General features: G+C 38.7%; 1 protein-coding gene across 1 annotated transcript in view; it reads left to right on the top strand.

Moving 5' to 3' along the window:
• The window catches only part of adcy2b (adenylate cyclase 2b (brain)), a 65,212-nt gene that overhangs the window by 14,205 nt on the left and 29,269 nt on the right, over positions 1 to 21,738 (top strand). Inside the window, exon 3 of the mRNA XM_052584071.1 lies at positions 14,722 to 14,883. Within this exon, the coding sequence (XP_052440031.1) occupies positions 14,722 to 14,883 (162 nt within the window). The remainder of the gene's footprint in view (positions 1 to 14,721; positions 14,884 to 21,738) is intronic.

The raw sequence follows: 21,738 nt of genomic DNA, 5'->3' as shown, positions 1-21,738 counted from the left end.
TATGCAGGAATAACATGTATATAGATTTATACATCTGAATTTCTCATCATTCAGATTAATGAGAAATAACCCATAGCTCATCTGTTTGCATTTTAAGTTTTTGTTAATTTGGTTGGTTTCAGTTTGAGTTATTTTAGTACATCATGTTAAACTAAATGAAAGTGAAATAGCTGATATTAAAAAAAACTTTTATTAATATAACAATAATATACAATAATTTAATATACAAATATAAAACGATCTAGGCGTGATGCAGCTACCCATTCTGCAGTCACGCTGCAAATCCTCCTGGGCCTTCAACACTTCGGTGTTCTCACAAAAAGAGCAACTAAAAGAGCAATTACTAAAAGAGCTCCATGAGTGACGGGGCATCTTTTTAAAGATGTCTTTCCATTCGTGCATTTCTGGATGTGTTTGCTTCTTGGCTCCATCTGACGGTCATGATCACTCAGAGATGTATAAAGTACTAGAGACCCAGACTTGAGTAAAAGTACAAGTGCTCTATCAAAAAAGTGACTTGAGTAGAAGTTGACGTGCTCTTTAAGCACCACACTTAAGTAGAAGTACTGAAGTATTCAACATTTTTTGTACTTAAGTATTGCAAGTAGTCTATTTTAAAATTTACTACTCAAGTACTGAAAGTAAAAGTACAAGTATTGTGTTATGTAGTTATTAAAGAAAGTAGTCAAAAGTTTGAACATTTTGTTTTTACTATTTCAATTGATTAACCTAAATCAAGTCGTGGCCTAATGGTTAGAGAGTCAGACTCCCAATTGTAGGGTTGTGAGTTCTAGTCTCGGGCCGGCAGGAATTGTGGGTGGGGGGAATGCATGTACAGTTCTTTTTCCACCTTCAATACCACGACTTAGGTGCCCTTGAGCAAGGCCCCGAACCCCCAACTGCTCCCCGGGTGCCGCAGCATAAATGGCTGCCCACTGCTCCGGGTGTGTGCTCACAGTGTGTGTGTGTGTTCACTGCTCTCTGTGTGTGCACTTTGGATGGGTTAAATGCAGAGCACAAATTCTGAGTATGGGTCACCATACTTGGCTGCATGTCACTTCACTTCACTAAAGGACAATCACAATTCCTTTGACTGTAACTTTTTGTAAACAAAAAACAGTTACTAGGGTTAGTTCGCACAATTTGCAAAATTATGTCATTAATAACTTACCCTCATGTTGTTCCGTAAGACCACCGTTTATTTTTGGAATACGGTTTAAGATATTATAGATTTAGTCCGAGAGCTCTCAGTCCCTCCATTGAAGCTGTGTGTACGGTATACTGTCCATGTCCAGAAAGGTAAGAAAAACTTCATCAAAGTAGTCCATGTGACATCAGAGGGTCAGTTAGAATTTTTTGAAGCATCGAAAATACATTTTGGTCCAAAAATAGCAAAAACTACGACCTTATTCAGCATTGTCTTCTCTTCCGTGTCTGTTGTAAGACAGTTAAAAACAAAGCAGTTTGTTATATCCGGTTCGTGTACGAATCATTCAATGTAACCGGATCTTTTTGAAACAGTTCACCAAATCGAACGGAATCATTTTAAACGGTTCGCGTCTCTAATACGCATTAATCCACAAATGACTTAAGATGTTAACTTGTTTAATGTGTATGACACTCCCTCTGAGTTAAAACAAACCAATATCCCGGAGTAATTCATTTACTCAAACAGTACACTGACTGAACTGCTGTGAAGAGAGAACTGAAGATGAACACAGAGCCAAGCCAGATAAAGACTCGTTCACGAGTCAAAAACCGTTTCTGTCAGACGCGTCCGATTCGTGAACCGAGGAGCTGATGATACTGCGCATGTGTGATTCAGCGTGAAGCAGACTGACACACAGAGCGTCTGAACGGATTCTTTTGGTGATTGATTCTGAACTGATTCTGTGCTAATGTTATGACCCCAGGTAAACCGAAGGCTTGCAGTCAACGCCAATGACGCCATTACGTCGAGCGCAAAAGAATCGGTTTACTGTTTTCTTCTTTCAGAAAGAACTACTGGGGATCCGAAAACCGATGCAACCGGTTCTTGATTCGTGAACGAGTCATTATCTGGTTCGGCTCTGTGTTCATTTCTCTCTTCACAGCAGTTCAGTCAGCACGCGCAGTCTCGCTTGATTCGCTCAATGATGTGTCAGCTTCATCAAACCTGCCATCTACAGTTCTGGCTGTGGTAATGTGGGTTTGTAATGGAATGATTCGTAACATTTTTATAATTGTAACGAGTAACGATGCAGCACATAAAAAAATATCGGAGTAAAAGTATTAAACTCAGCGAAAATATGTACTGAAGTAAAAGTGGAAGTAGGAGAAAAAAATAATACGCTAGTAAAGTACAGATGCCGCCTTTTAGTACTTAAGTACAGTAGTGAAGTAGTTCTACTTCGTTACTATACATCTCTGCGATCACTGCATCACGTGCCTAGGCCTCGAGCATGCGTAGGCAGCATTCGTGGATGAGTCATGTTCTCATTGTGGGAATATGACCATTACAATGTTGCGATCAGTACAAGGTCCTCCCCTCCCCCAGTCCTCCCTTCGTGTCAACTGGGAAAAGAGCAAACTCTCCCCTGTGCAGAGAATCTTTTTTCTCGGTATGGAGTTGAACTCGGTAAACTTGTCAGCACGTCTCTCAATGGAAGCTGTTTCAGAGGATCATGGGGCATATGGGATCCGCTGCTGCTGTCACGCCACTAGGGTTGCTTCCTATGAGAGCGCTCTAGCTTTGGCTTCACAATCGAGTCCTGAGATGGGCATGGCAACATTGCACACACCGGGTCTTAGTGACCCCGTACTGCCACCAAACCTTCAGCCCCTGGTCGGACCTTGCTTTTCTGCTGGCAGGGGTCCCCCTAGTGCAAGTGTCCAGGCATGTTGTTGTTTCAAAAGATGCCTCGGCCATTGGCGGTGGTGCCATATGCAATGGACATGCAGCATCAGGCACCTGGACAGGGCCTCAAATGCAGTGGCATATCAATTGCCTCGAGTTGCTGGCAGTATGGCTTTCTCTGCACCGCTTCAGATCGAGGCTGCATGACAGGCACGTACTGTTCAGCACGGAAAACACTGCAACCATTGCATACATCAACCACCAGGGTGGTCTATGCTCCTGTCGCAACTCGCCTGCCATCTCCTCCTTTGGCGTCAGAAGCATCTGAGGTCACTTCGTGCCATTCACGTCCCAGGTGAGCTCAATCATGCAGTCGACAAGCTCTCACGACAGCCCACCCTTCCGGAAGAATGGCGACTCCACCTCGAGACAGTCCAGCTGATCTGGAGACACTTTGGGGATGCTCAGGTAGACCTGTTTGCCTCTCCGGACACGTCCCACTGCCAGCTGTTCTACTCCCTGTGAGCCTTCTCACACAGACGCTGTGCATGGTCAGGGAGGACGAGGAGCAGGTCTTCTTAGTAGTGCCATACTGGCCCAGTCGGACTTGGTTCCCAGAACTGATGCTCCTCGTGACAGCCCGTCCTTGGGAAATTAATCTGAGGAAGGATGAGGGTGCACGTGACACGGGGGTTCTAGGTGGTTTACCTCCAGCAGTAGTAAACACCAACACTTCAGCTAGAGCGCCCTCAACGAGGCATGCCTACACGCTGAAGCGGACCGGGAAGACACCCGTAGATGCCCAATCACGGTTGTGCTCTCCTTTCTGCAAGATGGGCTGGAGCAAAGGCTATCTCCCTCCACCCTCAAAGTGTATGTTACCACTATTGCCACACACCACTATGCAGTAGACAGCAAGTCCATTGGGAAGCACGACCTGGTCATCAGGTTCCTTAGGGGGGCAAGGAGGCTGGACACTCTGTGCCCTCACCTGGTACCCTCTTGGGATCTCCCCTTGGTCCTGACAGCTTTGATGCTGGAGCCATTTGAGCCTCTGCAGTCAGTCAGTTGAGCTTATGTTTCTGTCGCTAAAGACAGAAGGTGCTCCTCACCACATTGGCTTCGGTCAAGAGGGTCGGATACCTGCAGGCATTTTCGGTCAACGATTCATGCCTTGAATTTGGGCCAGCCAACTCTCATGTTGTCCTGAGACCCCTGCCTGGATGTTACATTTACATTTAATAATTTATCAGACACTTTAATCCAAAGCGACTTACAAATGAGAATAATAGAAGCAAGCAGACCAACAAGAAAACAGCAACAGTATACAAGTGCCATAACAAGTCTCAGCAAGTCTACTACAGAACACGTAGCCAGGTTGTTGTTGTTGTTGTTGTTGTTTTCAAGAATATGATAGAAAAGAAAAGAAAAGAAAAGAAAAGAAAAGAAAAGGTAAGTGCTAGTATTAGTTGGTTAAGTGTTGCCAAAAAAGTCTTTAGATGTTTTTTGAAAATGAGTAAAGTTCGAATTGAGATTGGGAGGTCTTTCCTCCAACTGGGCACAGTTCAGGAAAAGGTCAGTGAGAGTGATTTTGAACCTCTTTGGGATGGCACCACAAGCCGTTGTTCACTTACTGAATGCAAACTTCTGGATGGCACATAAGATTGAACTAGTGAGTTTAGGTATGTTGGTACCATGCCAGTGGTCATCTTGTAGGCAAGCATCAGTACCTTGAATTTGACGCGAGCGGCTACTGGTAGCCAGTGTAACCTGATGAGGAGAGGAGTAACGTGAGCTTTTTATGTGCCCAAAGTTCCCACCATGCCTTTCAGGGATCAGGTGGTGAACTTTCAAGCGCTGCCCCGGGAGAAGGCAGACCCAGCAGTCATTCTGTCATGTCCCGTTCATGCCTTGCACATTTACATGGACTGCACGCAGAGCTTCAGGACCTCAGACCAGCTCTTTTTCTGCTTCGGAGGATAGCAGAAGGGAAAGGCTGTCTCCAAAGACTTGACCACTGGATAGTGGAGGCTATAGTCTCAGCATATCAGGCTCATCACTTACCGTGCCCCCTTGGAGTGAAATCACACTCTACAAGACCTGTGGCTTCCTCCTGGGAGTTGGCACGGGCACCTCGATGGCAGACATGTGTACAGCCGCCGGCTGGGCAACACCTAACACATTTGCGTGATTCTATAATCTCTGTGTAGAGCCTGTGTCCTCTTGTGCACTGGCTTCAGATGGCTGGTAATGTTGGACCGGCTCAGTTTTAATTACGCTTGCTGCACCATTCACCTCTACGGTCCAGATATGTGCACTTAAGTGCTTCTCAGCTCAGTTTCCCTCTTGGCAAACCCTGTTGAAGTTCCTCCCGCACCCTCGGCAGTCAGGCATGGCAGAGCACCAGATGCCAGGTCCAGCACTCATGTGTATGTCCAAGGTTAGCCCTCTTCGGGTGAGCTCACATGTGTATTCTTCCACGGTACAGCTTCCCCCATGGTAAGCTTGTTTCTTCCCCTGGCAGAGATTTCTCTGCTATTTCTGCTGTGTATTGATCTCACCCCAGGCAGGCTGAGTCTACCGCAAGGGCTTCCATATGTAGCACTGCCCTATGGCCAGTCCATATGTTTAATTTCCACATGTTACTTCCTATTCGCAGGATGTGGTTCCATAGCATTCCCCTACTTGGGTACGCTTTCCCAGTGTTATCCAATTCTCACTTTACAGAACAGCAGTGGCAGATTCCTCTTCCTAAGTTCCTCTGCCCCAACTGCTGTGGGGGGACTTGCCGGCTTTCGCAGGGCACTGGAGGGGGTCAGCAATAGTGGCACTTTCCATACGGATCCCAATTCGTCAGTCACTGACGTAACGTTGAACATGACTGACTGGAAGGGAACGTCTCGGTTACGTATGTAACCCTTGTTCCCTGAAGGAGGGAATGGAGATGTTACGTTCCATCACCACAGTTGCTGTATCACTGCTGTACAGCCGAGACTCACCATCTCGGCTCCTCAACGAAAAACTGAATGTGCGACTGCTCGCGCTCTCCTTATAAACCCACGCTGCTGGTCGGGGTGTTTGATGGAAATCTTGCGTGCAACATTCATTGGCTTGTTTTGTTAACACTCAAAGGTGATTCATCTTTCTAGCGAGATCCAAATTCGTCAGTCACTGACGTAACGTCTCCATTCCCTCTTTCAGGGAACCAGTGTTACAAACATAACAGAGACGTTATTAAAGTATTTCTATTTAATTTTGGACATGTCAAAGGAGAAAGAAAGTTAATTGTTGATATAAGCAATATCACGATTTTAAACAAAACAAAATCATTTTCACCAACAAGAGTCAGTCTCTTAGTCAATCAGTATATTACTGAATCTCTTCTAGCCCCCTGGTCCATGTACGGCACAGCTAAATATGATTGATATTCAAGCTACAATCATAAAGGTGTGAATTTTTTTTTTATTATTATTTTTTTATATATAGCATATGGCCACTCTTTTTAAGGCATCATTTTGATTCTGCTTACTTTCTGCATTGTTCTCTTAAGATCTCCTCTTTTCTGTGGATCACTGTTCATTTTCTGTATATGTACTCTCTCTTCCAGTTATTTCGCTCCCTCAATTTTTTCTGTTTCAAAAACAAAGTATCACATTTTATACTTATTTTCATGATACTTTATTACAGTGCATGTTTTCTGCAAAAACATCAGAAAATAGTTTAATTAATGATTTTATTGCATTTAAGAACACTGAAAATTATCAAAAATAATAAAAAGGAGTTAAACTAATCTTATTTAATTATTTTAAATGTTTTTTTTTAAGGGGCCTTGTGCTGTGGTGTGACAATTTATTTCCTGTGGTGTGATCACACTGTGGTGTCACACCGGTGGACATTTTCTGTCACACCAAAGGATTTTTCATCCTTTTTCTATCCTTGCTATTCTGAGCTTACCTGTCATTAGCCATTTGTAAGGCACATTTGTATAATTTCAAGTGATTATATGGTTTAACATGCAGTTTTTGATTTAAAAAAATCACACTAAAGGACAACAAAACGTAACACTTCTGTAATGTTTCCAAAAAAGGTAAATATTTGAACAATTCTGAGAGAAAAATTGACCACGTGCACATGTCATGAGCTCGATAGGGGGCTTTAGTAACACCACCACAAATGGGGTCCTTCAATTTCAGAAATATATAGATAAAAATATTATTGCCATTTACTAAAATAGACACGTGTACAGTCATGTCGGAGGTATTTATAAACATTTGGAAGGTTTTTTTGTTTGTTTGTTTGTTTGTTTTTTATATAAAAGTTGTAATTCACTGAACCATGCTTAAGACAGTTCAGGACAATTTTGACAGTTCACAATCTGAGCTTTAATTTGAAGGTATTCTCATCAAAATCAAGTAACATTGCAGCTTTTTAAACAACAGTTCTATGTAAGACTAAGAAATGTTTTGATAATTTACACTATTTTAAATAACAACAACATTGATTATATTCATTTTGATCTCGTGGGACAGTGAAAATGTCATGTCACGAGGTCTTAGTTAATTATAATAACCTCAGTCCTGGAATAGTTCAGCTGAAAATGTATTTAAAGATTTGGACACACCAGATGATTATACAATCTTTTATCAACTTAAATAATCAGATTCTCTACAGGGACATATTAATAATGAGCTAAATTATAATTAGACTTGTTAATATTTTAAAATAGCATCAGACTGGATTAATGATATTAGGATTCCTGGCTTTGAGTTGGGCAGCTGAGCATTTTTTCCATCTAGTGCAAATGAGAAATCTGTGACGTACAGTCAAAACCTCAATGCAAATCCCATTGGCAGCTACTGCATGCCTATGATAATTCAAAACTGATTAATACCGGCAAACCGCTCCAAATGAGATCAGAGAGTTTCACAGATCTCAAACCAGCTGTGACTCTATTTGTTCTCAGCCCAACAAGTCATGATCACAAAGACTGGCTAAAAAAAATGGAGCCATATGGAAAGATACAGTGACATCCAAAAGTCCACACCAAAAATCTGGCATTTAAAATCCAATCTGAATTTGGAAATAAGTATAAGGATTTTGAAAACTTTGTTACAAAGTGCTGTTAAATGAATTAGAAATATATCCATATTCGTTTGAATATTTGTTGATTACAGCATTTATTCCTCCATAAAATATTTATTCACTCCTTTTAACTGTTTGGTCCATATATATTTAGACACAGGCACATTTTTTATTATTTTAACTGCTGACCAAAACAGATTCAAGTTACAGTTAATGAATATGGGTTAAAGTGCACAATCTGAGCTTTAATTTGAAGGTATTGTCTTCAAAATTAGAGGAAAGATTGAGGAGTTACACCTCCCCCCTTTTCCAGGGGACCAGGAGTAATTGGACAATTGACTCAAGCTGTTTCATAGACAGATGTAGGATATTCCTTTGTTATTTCTACATCAATTAAGCAAGTAGAAGGTCTGGAGTTGATTAAGTGTGCCATTTGCATTTGGAAGCTGTTACCGTGAACCCAAATCATGTGGTCAAAGAAGCTCTCCACACAAGTGAAACAGACAATTGTTAGGCTTCAAAAACAAAAAAAAATCCACCAGAGAGATAGCAGGAACAAATTAACAGTTTGGTGTTCACTATAGTGAGCTCAGCAACATGAAAAGGCCTCAACGTCCATGGAGGATAACATTGATGGATGATCAAAGAATCCTTTCCATAGTAAAGAAAAACCCTTTCACAACATCCAGCCAAGAGAAGAACACTCTCCAGGAGGTAGGTGTTTCACGGTCAAAGTTTACGATCAAGAGAAGACTTCACCAGAGCAAATACAGAGGATTCACCACAAGGCACAAACAAGAAAAAAAAAAGCCACATCACTTCTGGAAAAGCATTCTTTAGACAGCTGAAATTAAGATCAGCCTGACGGGAAGAAGACGGGAAGAAAAAAATATGGAGAAGGCTTGGAACAGCTCATGATCCAAAGCATATAACATCATCTTTGAAACATGGTGGAGCAGTGTGTGAGCATGAGCATGCATGACTTCCATTTACACTGGGTTACTGGTGTTTATTGATGAAGTCTCAGAAGACAGAAGCAGCCGGATTAATTCTGTATAGGAATATAGCTACTGTCTGCCCAGATTCAGCAAATGCGGCAAAGTTTATTGGGCTGTGTTTCATACAAATGGACATTGACCCAAAACATACAAGCAACCTAGGAGTTTTTGAAGGTATAAAACGTGGATTATTATGCAGTGGCCAAGTCAATCTCAAGATTTCAACCCAACTGAGCATGCATTTCACTTTCTGAAGACAAAACTAAAGGCAGAAAGACCCACAAACACACAATAACTGAAGTCAGCTGCATTAAAGACCTGGCAAAGCATCACAAAGGAGGAAACCCAGTCTCTGGTGATGTCCATGAGTTCCAGATTTAAGGCAGTGATTGCCTGGAAAGGATTCTCAACAAAATATTACAAATGAACATTTTATGTATGATTACATTTATCAGTCCAGTTACATTTGAGCCCCTGAAAATGGGGGGACTGTGTATAAAAAACTTTGTAATTCCTAAGCATTTTAGGTTATATTTTGTTCAATCACTTTGAATAAAAGCTTAAAGTCTGCACTTCAATTTCATCTTTTTATTTTTAATTCTACTCTGGTGGCATACAGAGTCGTAATTATGAAAATTGTGTCAGTGTCCAAATATATATGGACCTAACTAACTGTATGTTCACTTGATCTATCAGTTTAATGCTGTATCATGCTTGATTTCTTCATGAGTCTAGTTCCCATGTATGTACTAGGAACCAGAGGTCATACAAAGGCAAAATATTTAGGATTGAGTGCCAAATAACCTGGTCTGATGTAGAATAAGAGCACTAAATGAACTGCCAGTCTCAATCCTGGTAGCCAGTAGACCAGTACTTTAAGCAGGCATGGAACTGAGGCTGAACCCCGACACTTCAAAACTTTAGTGAAAACACAAGCTATCTGTCCAGTCCGAGGTGAAAGTGTGAGACGTCCCTCGGCCCGGAGCCCAGCGGAGCATTCTGTCTGCTAGGGGATTCTCTCCTTCATAAGCCAAATGTAACCATTCCTGATGGTTTCTCTGATCCTCCTCTGCGCCGGACAGAGTGGAAATGGCGATCGATAAGGCTCAAGAAAAATCTCTGCCCTGCAATCTGTTTGTTTTTTGGCAGAGTGTGTGTGTGTGTGTGTGTGTGTGTGTGCTCTGTGACCAAGCCAGAAATCCATTAGGCTTTGCTGCCGTCCAGTGCCCTATCTGCCATTCCTCCAGTGCTATATTGAGCCCTCGCTCACACAAACACACACACACACACACACACACAAACAGCACTCAGTGTAAAATATATATAAAACATACGTTTTGGAATATTTATGAGCGCATTACATCGTTGAAGCGTTAAAAACCTGATGAAACCTGCAGTTTGGCACTAACTATAAGACCACAGATCATTTAAAGGGGACATATTGTGCAAACCTGATTTTTGTATTGTTCTTTTGAAAAACATGAGTGTTGGCAAAAGAAGAAAAGTATTTAAAAAGTTGACTGTAGCCATTGACTTCCATAGTATGGACAAAATGACTTTGGGAGTCACTGGCTATCATCAACTACCACATTCTTCAAAGTTCTTCTTTTGTCTTCAACAGAAGAAAGAAACTGAAGAAAGAAGGGTTGAACTACCCCTTAAATGTGTGTAAATGTGGGCAGCGGCATCACCAGGTTTTCTGACCCTCTTGTACCATTTATTGCTTTCCCCCTTAGCAGCGTTCCTGAATATTAATACCTATTCGTTATTTAGCAGCTTCGCTACCGTGATAAATGTCAGCATGAAATATGTTAGCACACAAGTAAGCCAGTGATAACAGGTGTTATTTCAGAAATCTTAAAAGTTTATTAACAACAACTAAGTAACTATACTATAATGGTAATACTTTATTTTAAGGACCGATTCTCAATATTAACTAGTTGCTTATAGCATTCATATTACTAGCATATTGGCTTTTTATTGGTATTTATAAAGCACATATAAATACCTTATTGTGCATGAACATATTTTAAATGCCTTAATACCCTACCCCTTACCTTAACTTAAAAACTACCTTACTAACTATTAATAAGCAGCTAATTAAGTTTGTTTACTTTAATAGTTAGTTAACAATGACTCAAATAATACATAAAAAATAAAACTGTAACATAATGTTCTGTTTTTCTTTAAAAAACAATATTAATATTCACTTTTCACCTTCATTCAATTTAGCAGAGCATTCTTCACCTCTAGTAAAAGTTGCAAGTCAAATTTCAGACAAATGTCTTTATCTTTTGAGATAAAAGAGCTTGATGTACACTGAAACTTTCAGAACTTATCTATTTTTCCAGTCAAAAAAGTGCATTTACTAAACTGAATTTACGTAACTTTCTGATGATGAATGCATGAGCTCAGGAGCGCCCACGTTTATTACATCAATAAGGCCTACTGGATGATCAAAAACCTGAGGTAACAAGATGAAAGCAGGATAGATCATATTTTTCCTAAACACCACATAAACCAATGATACCGGTGAAATGTGGGGAAAGTTTGCCAAACCTTGTGCTTCCTCTGGCTGCGTGTATCTCCAGGCTCTCTTTATATTATTCCGTAGGATCCCAGTGTATGGAAAAAGTGGCTGAAGTTTATTTTTAACAATGTCCCTGATCATTTCAGTATGAACAGTTTGAGCAGCACATTTTGTGCAGCAAGACTGGTTTTGTAAACAGGCTGTTACGAAAGGTTGCAGGCTGAAAAAGTTATTATATAAAAATCTTGTTAAAAATGTATACTATATTGGACAGCCGAGCCGGAGCGCAAATATATTACACACATAATGTGTAAGCCCAAAATACATACACAGATGATTTAGAATTTTTGAGTCTGTTATTGATGCTGATTCATAAATTTGAGTGGTTGATTATTTAGGGGTGGTTGGCGTTTGTGAGGCTGTCAGTGTCATAATGAGCTCCAGTCCACCTCAGCATGAATTGTGAAACTCTCCTGTAATAAAGGCCTTTGTGAAAAAACATATCAAATTGTCAGTATTGATTGAGAGCCTTTCACTCTCTCAGCACTGTAGGCGAAGGCAAGCAAACAAACACTCACGACCCGTGTTTCATCATGGCATCAGTTCACTTTTGAAGTGCTTGTCTTGAATCGTTATGAAAACGTCACATGTGGTGACTCAATGTTAATTTAAGCTAATTTCAAAGTCACAAATAGCCAAACAAATCCCTAAACCTACAATTTTCCTACAGGAATTAAACATAATGTCATTTTAGTGTTTAATTTCCCTCCAAATCATGCACGACATGCAGTAAAAAGTGTTGCCATTTTATTGCCGCAGAGACGAGTGGGTTTATCTTCGAAAACATTTGCAACTACTTTTTCCCACTTAACTTTTTACCTGCATTTTTTTCTCATTTTTATAAAAATGGAATGGCCCCAGGAACTGTCACATTACACTGCTGTGGAAAGAATTTAGGAACCATGGGATAGAATTCAAAGTCATTAATGACAAAAACACAGGATAATCCACAAAAGGAGCTGGGCAAACACAGGTAGAAACAAATAGACCTGACAGAGACAGACTGCACAGACTGGAACTTAAATACAGGGGATGATTGGGGAAACAGAGGTGCATGGGATGAATAATCAAGCCAAATAAGGAGAGAAACGTGAACAAATAAGAAAAAACAGAAACAGGGGCAAAACATGACACAGAACAGTACAGAACTACTAAATACTACATATGCATAAGTACCATGCTTGTTCACTTGGATTCAGAAACATCTCCAATGAACCATATATTGTGACAACACCTCCCTTTATAAATCACGTGAATGTATGTGTAAATCACGTTAATGTATGTGTCCTCACCGAAATCAAGCCTTACCGACTGAGAAGTCATTCTGTGCTCTCACTCTCAGTGGGGTCTTTGAAAATGCGTTCTCCACGGAGCGTATTGTTTGCCAAGACTTCCAATAATGCAACATAAGCCATTGCACAGTCTGAGACAAACATTTGTCATAGCTGTCTTTTATAGGGTTTGACACCAGTTACAAAACTTGTCTGTTTAAAGACAAGTGATAAATTGAATGTTTTATAATTAAAGGAAACACAGGACATATGTGAATTGCTTAATGCAAACTGTGACACTCTTAAATGCTTTGTATGTGTAGTGTCGCTATTCTACCACTATATTCTCTGTGTAAGCATGCTCAGAGGTGTGCTTATATTTACACACATTTTTACGTATACTGTAAGTACAAGTTGGTGAATCCCACTCTTTGTGTGAAACTGTTCTTATGCACTCATTACGCACACATCTGTGCATATGCACTGTTGATAAATGAGGCCACTGAACCCTGACAACGAAATTTTGTTGTATGAATATCTGAACATGAAACATATCAACATATCTGAACATGTGAGTGTAAATTGCATTATAAAGAAAAAGGTTTGCTGTGCTTTTCATCAAAGACTATGTCCAGGTGGGATTCAGAATGATAATCAAAGCATAGATGGAGAGATTGATTTATATGCTGTTTAATGTCTAATTGTGTTGTTTGATATATGCATGTGCTTAAATATGAATAAAAAAATCTGAAAATTCTGATTTAAACACTAGGCAGCATCCATGGATGTACAGTATAATACTTTTTCAGTCAAGTGTGTTTTCAGGGACCATTGTGATTAAATCTAGATCTCAATTAAAAAAGAAAATATAGTCTATGCATGCCCTGACGTTTTATTCAAATCCAAAATGAGGCGATGTGAACATTATGATTTTGTTCTTAACACTCTCAGTGTGTTTCATCCATACTCGAACGGACTCATAGAAAAACGGACTCATAGAAGTGATAACATGCCAGGAAATCCATAATATTGGCAAAGGTATCTAGCAATCGCTCCAACTAAACTGAATAAAAAACGTGAAGACGACACATGATGTTTTATTAACAAAGTTCAAGAGGAGCAAGTTGATTATGATACATATGATTAACCCAGCCAATTCAACATCAGCAATTACATGATCTGTCCTGTCAGCTCGAGAGAGAACCTCTGTAAATAACCTAAAATTTCTTACCTTCATTCTCTCTGCAGACTTTCAGCATCCCTCCACCACCCTGACTCCTCACCATCAGCCCCGTACCTTCCCTAGCATGGGGAGAAGTGCTCTGGGTCCAGGCTAAATACCGAGCTCGAAGAATTTATTACAATAGCCTATAAAAACTCTAAAATATATTTTCTGTCTTATTCTGTGATGAAAATGGAAATGAAAAAAAGTGTATTATATAAACAAGTAATTTTATAGCCATTAGGAAAATTTAGAAAACAAATATAACACAATACAAATTACTCTAATGGTCTATCAGTGTATTTAATTTATTAGCCACTTAACTGACAGAGGATCACACATTACCAGGTTTCAAGTCTTCACAAAACCCAACAAACCCATCCAGGAACACGTACCTTAATGCTACAAGAGGAATCACAAATATAAGCAATATGCATTGTAAAAATATCCGATACGTTTGATATCCTCCAACTGGATGGAATCATAGCCTGATGCAAAAAATAAAGTCTGTGACCATCTTACACTAGGTGATTTTCATTGAAATCTGTCAACTCAAATCTGCAGACTGACTTTGACTTTCAGCAAAAAGCGTCAACTTGTCTAACCTGTAAATCAGGGGGAAAATCTGGGCAAAGTCATGCAGTGTATTTCAGCATCTATCCTGATCCTATGTTTTGAGCTGTAGATGTTAAATGACACTCCAATGTTAACTCTGTTTGCAGGTGTCGTTTTTCCTGTTTATTGTGTTTGTGGTGTACACCATGCTGCCGTTCTCCATGAGGGATGCTGTCATCGCTAGTGTCCTCACTTCATCCTCCCACACATTAGTGCTCAGCATCTGGCTCTCGAACGCTACCGACCACATGGAAGCCCTCGTCTGGCAGGTAAGAGTGTGTGTGTGTGTGTGTGTGTCATTCCAGTTGATTTTGTTCACACACATTGTGTGGGCTGAGAAAGGAACAGCTAGTATCTAAGAATAAACGGTGACAGTCTTTGAGCACCAGAATGGCATAAAGAGACCAAAGAGTTTGTACTGTAAAAAGTTGTCTGAGACACGAGAATGTGTTTGAGAATGTGAGTCAGAGAGAGCGAGTGAATGTGGAAGGATGTTTCTACTCTGTTTTCATGCAGGGGTTGTCAGGGGTGAGGGTGTTTCACCATGACCTATATGGCTTTGCTGTCATGGGAGGGCACACTTCCCATAATCCTCCACTGTCAGCCTGGCAGTTTTGTTCATCATATGGCCTTCCCACATAAATGACACATTTCCTTTCAGAAATTACAGGCAACATTTCTCCATCCAGTGTTATTCCAGAAGGTTTGCTGTTTCAGATCTGTGTCATAAGCTGGGTTTCCATCACCCTGCTTTTATGCACATTTTGAAGTATTGCATCAGAATCGAGTGATGGAAATGCTGATAAAAATGCCTTAATTCGCAAAAATGTTTTTATGTCGCTTGAAGTGGTTTTTGACTTTTGCAAAAAGGGTTAATGCGAATAATCGGAGATGGAAATGCATTTTGCGAATAGATTTCTCCAAACGCATCAAAAAAGTCATGTGACTTTGCGCTATGGGACTGTAAATCCTGACTAACCAGTGGACCGATCTTGTTCCACAGCATCTAAAATGATGTTACAGTCATTCTGAAATGCCAGAGCAATGTCCGTCATCAAAGTATTTCTGTATAACTGCCTCATAGAACTGTTAAACGACTGCATTCCCAAACAGCAGCATCCACCTGCGAAAGCGATAGCCGCATTCATTTTAGCCGCGTTTCGTCTGCTTGTGCTGAGGTGCAAGTATTTATATAGGAAATTATTAAATTCAGTACCCTCTCCTACTTTCCTTAATGATGTATAGTGCCATTTTATCAAGAAGTGATAATTTTGTTCTTTTTGACTCGTTGGATGGAAAACGGTGCTTGTTCTGAGCAATATTCCAAATTTCGTGCATAAGTTAATTTCACAACTTTGGATGGAAACCCGGCTATTGGTCCTGATCTTCTTCTTTTTAAACACTGTAGCATTAGGCTGGAGAATTGGCAGAAGATATATATTGGATTATATAATGAAGGTGATAATGAACGCGATATTGCGCAGCTTGTCAGTGATCTGCGGCTCTGTCTATTAAATGCCGCACCATTTGAAAGCAGGAGATTTACTGACTAGATGCGCATGATCATATTGTTAGATATATCGCCCAGCCCTAAGTGGACTAATAAAATTTCAGAACAAGAAGTCAAGTGAAATGGAAAAACGTACATGAAAAGGAATGAAACAAAGTTTGAACGACTTTGTTGTGAAGCGGCAGCAGTTAGCAAACAAACCTAATGCCTCCATGCCACTAGGTGTCAGTATAAAACCTAATATCAATGGATGAAGAAGAGTCAGCAAAACACAAACTAAAACTTACTGGCCACTTGAGGCCCTGTGCCAAATCGCTCCCTAAACACTTTTGTTTACTCCACACTTTTGTGATGAAATGCCACTTTGTATGTCGGTTAGAAGTCTGCCGCGGGCTCGCACCAGTGTGGGCTTAGCAGAAGAGCACATCCTTCTGAAAACTAAAACAACGAATGGGACACACTACAGTCTTGTGGACTTAACGATCACGTTCACAAGGTAGCCAATGTAGGTCTGCAAGAGTACAAGTGCATGTGAAGTGTGCCACTTGGGACTGGGCTTGATAGTGTTTGTATGCGACAGAAAGTAAGTGTGCAAGTCTGTCTGAGGTCTGAAAAATGCCTAAGCTCAGAATTTGAGGAAAATATTCCTGAAGTGCCGAAAATAAATTAGATATTTCATTTTATTTGTAAAACATAAAATGTTGCGCATTTAGTGTTTGAACTTTATAAAACATTTTCAACTGCCTTTTATCACTTCTTATTACTAGATGTACCGCAATTAATAAATGGTGTCATCGGTTACATACAGTATGGACCACTAAACACATGTAATTTAAAGTGCAAAGTAATTAATTTTTTTTTTTAAATAAAATTAAAGTAAATAAAGCTCTGTACAACACTAGGTTTTAAAAACTGTTCCCTTTGAAAATGCATTGTGGTCAAGTGTAATGGAGAGCACAGGGTACAATGCTAATGCAGGGTTAGTTGTAACACACACTAGCTTAACAATTTTTATTACTATCCCAAAATGTGCATAAAAAATAGGTGGATGGAAACATAACTAATGATGAACTAATGATAATACTGCATGTAATCTACTAACAACACAGAAGCAGAATGGGTTAAGACATGCTTTTTTTTGGGGGGGGGGGGGGGGGGTGATAATTAATGCCGTGAATACCTGTACGGATTCAAGGATTTAAAGCATTTATTATCATGTACACAGTGAAGAAAACAAGTTTCCCTGTGCACTGTATTTTTCCCACAGTGAAGGCAAAGACAAGTGCAAACTATTTAAAAACAAACACGCACACATAAAAACAAACATAAAAAAAATAAAACTATGCTGCAGAAGTAGAAATATAGACTATGTGCATCTGTATGTGCAAGTGTGCAAAATTGAATAATGTGTAAAACAATAGTACAGTAACGTAGCAAATTGAGTGCAACTACATAATACTAATAATAGCAGCAGTAACATTAACAATGCGCAAACTGGGATGAAGACTCTTGATAAAAAAAAAATAGTAGCAGTAACTTAAGTTAAATGACCAACACAAAACTTTGCATGATTTACTTTAATACTCTCCTCCAAAAGGGTCAGCTGCAAAAGTGACTGTCCATGCCTTTTGACTGCTAATGATTCACTGCATGTCTTTAGGAAATCCTGATTTGTAATTTTAAACCATTTTTTAATTAAATAAAATGATTTAATTGTGCTTAGAAAATATAAACTCTTTCATTTTGTATTTATTTAAATGATAAAAATATAATTCATTGATATATTTACATCATGCTTAAATTACATTTTACTCAAAATGAAGCCTGTTTTGATGTTTTAATTATATATTAACATTAAGCCAATAATAAATGTAACTTATAATAGAAGCCTTTTATATTTATTTTACGTTGACAGGTACACCGACTGCACTTCAATGCACTGCTTTTTGTTCCGTTTGCTGTACTAAAGAGTCTTACATAACTCTTAAATAATAATTCATGCCTACCTTTCTATCGATTTTCCAGAACCTTTTTTTTTTTTTTTTTTTTTTCTAAGCAGATCTCAAGCGGATATGTTTTTCAGACACAGCACATGTAACCAAGGCAACACACTAGTCACATGGTCCACAGGAACACAAAAATACTGGCTGTCAGATTGTGTTCGAGAGGCAGCAGCATTACGTTCAAGAACCCAGTAGAGGAAGGGCGTAGATTGTTATTATAAGCTGTTGTCCAGTCCAATTTAAAGCCTTGAAAATAATCCGCTTTAAGGTTCTGTAAACACTTTCAACGCGGTCAGTCCTCCAACAGTAGGAGAGCTTCATTAAAACCAACCTTAACGACCCTTCACATTCAGCACTGGCGGTTAATCAAGCCTTCCTCGCTCTCATTACAGGCGTTACGACCTCTTTATGTCAGGTGCTCTCCAGAGCTGCGGGTCATAACTTGTTTAATAGAGGCTTTATGGGCTTTGGACGTCACTTCCGCTGATGTTCTCGGCAGTCGAAGGTCTCGTGTTAATCAGAGGCTAAAAAAATAACAAAGTTGACAACAGGGTCACATCTGTCTGGGTCAGAGTTGCAGAGATGATGTCAGATGCCAGTGTTTTGTAATTAAGCTATGGTTCCCTGCAGACCCTGTTCTGTGCTCGTTTACTTTAATGTCTGGCCTCTTCCTCCTCGCTCAGTGATTACAGCCAGAAGAATGACTTATTAAGGCCGCTCTCGAAGGATCTGTCCTATAAAACTCTCCCAGTGAGATACAGGTGTGTCTCATGCAGGTGGAGCAGCCCTTAAATAGCACATGCTTGAAGAGAGAGAGAGAGAGAGAGAGAGAGAGAGAGAGAAAGAAGTAGTTTGGGGGAAATGGTCAACTTCGTCTTTGTGAAGAAAAAAATCTAGTTTAATATGTTGTATGTTTGTTTGTTTATTTTGGGAGGAATTGTCATTTGGAAAAAATTAAGCTCTAGTCTGATAATGAAGCCAGTCAATTATCCCCCCCCAAAATTGAAAAATTATTATAAAATTATAATATCAATAATCCAATGCTATTAAACTCAATAAAATAAATAATTTGAGATGTGGCGGAAATTAGACCGGTGCAAATTGTTTTTACTTGAGAGGAAACAAATCCTGTATATATGTGCATATATGGCTGAACATTATTGTGCAGAAATTAAATTAGAGCGTCTTAAGAGTTGTCTTTAGTCCAAAGGCGTCTATAGCTGAAAAAGCACCAATATTTCCAATGTTAGTCAGCGAGGAACACAAATCTTAAAATCCAGTTTGAAATACGTTACGTAAGTGGAGCAATTTCCCCTCCGTGCTCATTTCATATGGCATATATAAATTTTTCACCCACTGCAGAGAGAAACCCAGGTTGGAGTGAGAGAAAACACAAGCTTTAACCAGCTCTTTATTTATAATGTTATAATCACTATCAACCAATCAAACTGATAAACCAGATCTAATTGAGAAATATACATCTATGCCATATGCAATCAGTCATTATGTAATACTACATTATATTGGCTGTTTAAAAGCGGTTTCTGTTTCTGTTGAAGTCGTTCATTGATACCAACACAGCTGTCCTCAGCACAGACACATCCAGACAGAGTTTCAAGGCAAACAGCACTTCTCCTTAATTAATGTTCGATTGGTCTTGATCAATTTCTGGAAGCCAAACAATGCACCTTAAGATGATGAGGGGTCGTTGAGGAGCTCTTTGTTGACTGTGAAGAGTGTTGTGTAATTGTCTGATGTTTAATCTGCTAATAATGTCATTGAGTGATATTAGCAGGAGGTTGTAGTCTAATTAAAGTGACAGAGGCCTTTGCACAGTCTGGGGTGAACCTTAACAAGTCCGTCTGTTCTTACTCCGCCGCTCAACTCAGATGTGTGTTTGGAGGCTGCCACAGAAGCTGCAAATCTGATGAGTCTGAAAGAGGCTCAGACGAGACCGACCACATATTTTAAATGGGGCAAATTGAAGACATGATCAGAGCTCAGATGCAAGTTATGGTTTATTGACAGCATTTCTGGTATACTGTTGATTACAAATTACTTATTACATGCAAAAATACACTAATTACTTAAAATTATAAATAAATACATTTTTACTATAATAATTTTTTGTGGTTTTCTCCACAACATCACAAGCTACCATACCCTAAATTCATATTTATGATCGAATAGTGTTGATTTAAACTCGCTTACTATGTTGGTGAATTGTCAAGGACCTGTCTGAATTAAACTTCATAAAAAAAAAAAAAAAATAAGAAATACAGTATGACATTATAAATGACATTTTATTGTACTTAGAAAGTATCTTTCCAAAAGAAAATCTGTGATTTGTTATTTATTTAAATTATAAAAATATGATTAAATTATATATTTACATCATGCCAAAATTACATTTTTCTCAAAATGAAACCTGTTTTGAAATTATTTTGTATTCATTTATTTAAATAAAAAAAATAATTATTTACATCAAGCCAAGATCATGACTTAATTAAAAAAAGTTTTATATTTATTTGTTTGTTTATTACTTTATATTTTTATTATTTTATTAGAATTTTTAAATATAATTAAATTATACATTTACATTACGCCAAGAATGCATTTTACTTAAAATAGAAGCCTTTTATATTTATTTGTTTGTTTGTATATTTATTCATTTATTTGAATTATAAAATATAAATAAATTATACAGTGCATGCAGAAAGTATTCTAAGCACTTCACTTTTTTCACATTATGTTATGTTACAGCCTTATTCCAAAATTATAATACTGCAATATTCAAAAATTCTAAAAATTCAAAAATTCCACAAACAATATCCCATAATGACAACATGATAGAAGTTTGTTTGAAATCTGCAAACATATTAACTCTCTGGAGTCTAAGAATATTTTTGGGGCCTAGAGAAGTTTTGTCATACATTTGTGCTTTTTTCAGTTGCTTATACACATCTAAATGGCTAAAGTCTACTCGCACTGTAATCAGCACAAACTTGGTTAAAATAATATGTGAGCAGCATGTATACGTACATGATTGTGTTTTTGAGAAAAAAAATGTTATGCGTGGTTAGTGAAAAACTAAAAATGTTAAATCACTTGAATGAGGCAATAAAACACATACATAACATTGGTTCCCGGGACTATTGAGAACTGGAGCTTGTAGCCTAGAATTTTTCTTTCTAAATTATATGAAAATCGTCTTGTTTACTCACTCACAGAAAACAATATATTGGTTTAAATTTTCTAAGACACTTTTTGCTGGTAAAAGTCATATGCGAGTAGGCGTAAACTATCATGAATATCATTGTGATTTACACCTGAGAAGACAAAGGCCCGCATAATGAGCTGCATAATAATCTGCATAATGAGCTGCATAATGAGTTTTTCAGTCAGCTATGTGTCTGAGAGGGATGAGTTACTGTGAGGATGTGATAAATCTATATAATTTTATGTTTGTAGTTTATTAAGAATATATTTAATTATCCCACAACATAATTTAATATCCACTTGCGGGAGCAGTTAAACAGTTTATTAGGAACAATCAAAGCTGACTTTCAAACTGAATTTTTTGCATTATTTTGCATCGTGTGACTCCAGTC

The sequence above is a fragment of the Carassius gibelio genome, chromosome B19 (assembly GCF_023724105.1).
Source record: "Carassius gibelio isolate Cgi1373 ecotype wild population from Czech Republic chromosome B19, carGib1.2-hapl.c, whole genome shotgun sequence".
In the NCBI taxonomy this organism is placed as follows: Eukaryota; Metazoa; Chordata; class Actinopteri; order Cypriniformes; family Cyprinidae; genus Carassius; species Carassius gibelio.
Note: the sequence above shows the minus strand (reverse complement) of the source record. Positions and strands in the feature narration are given on the sequence as shown.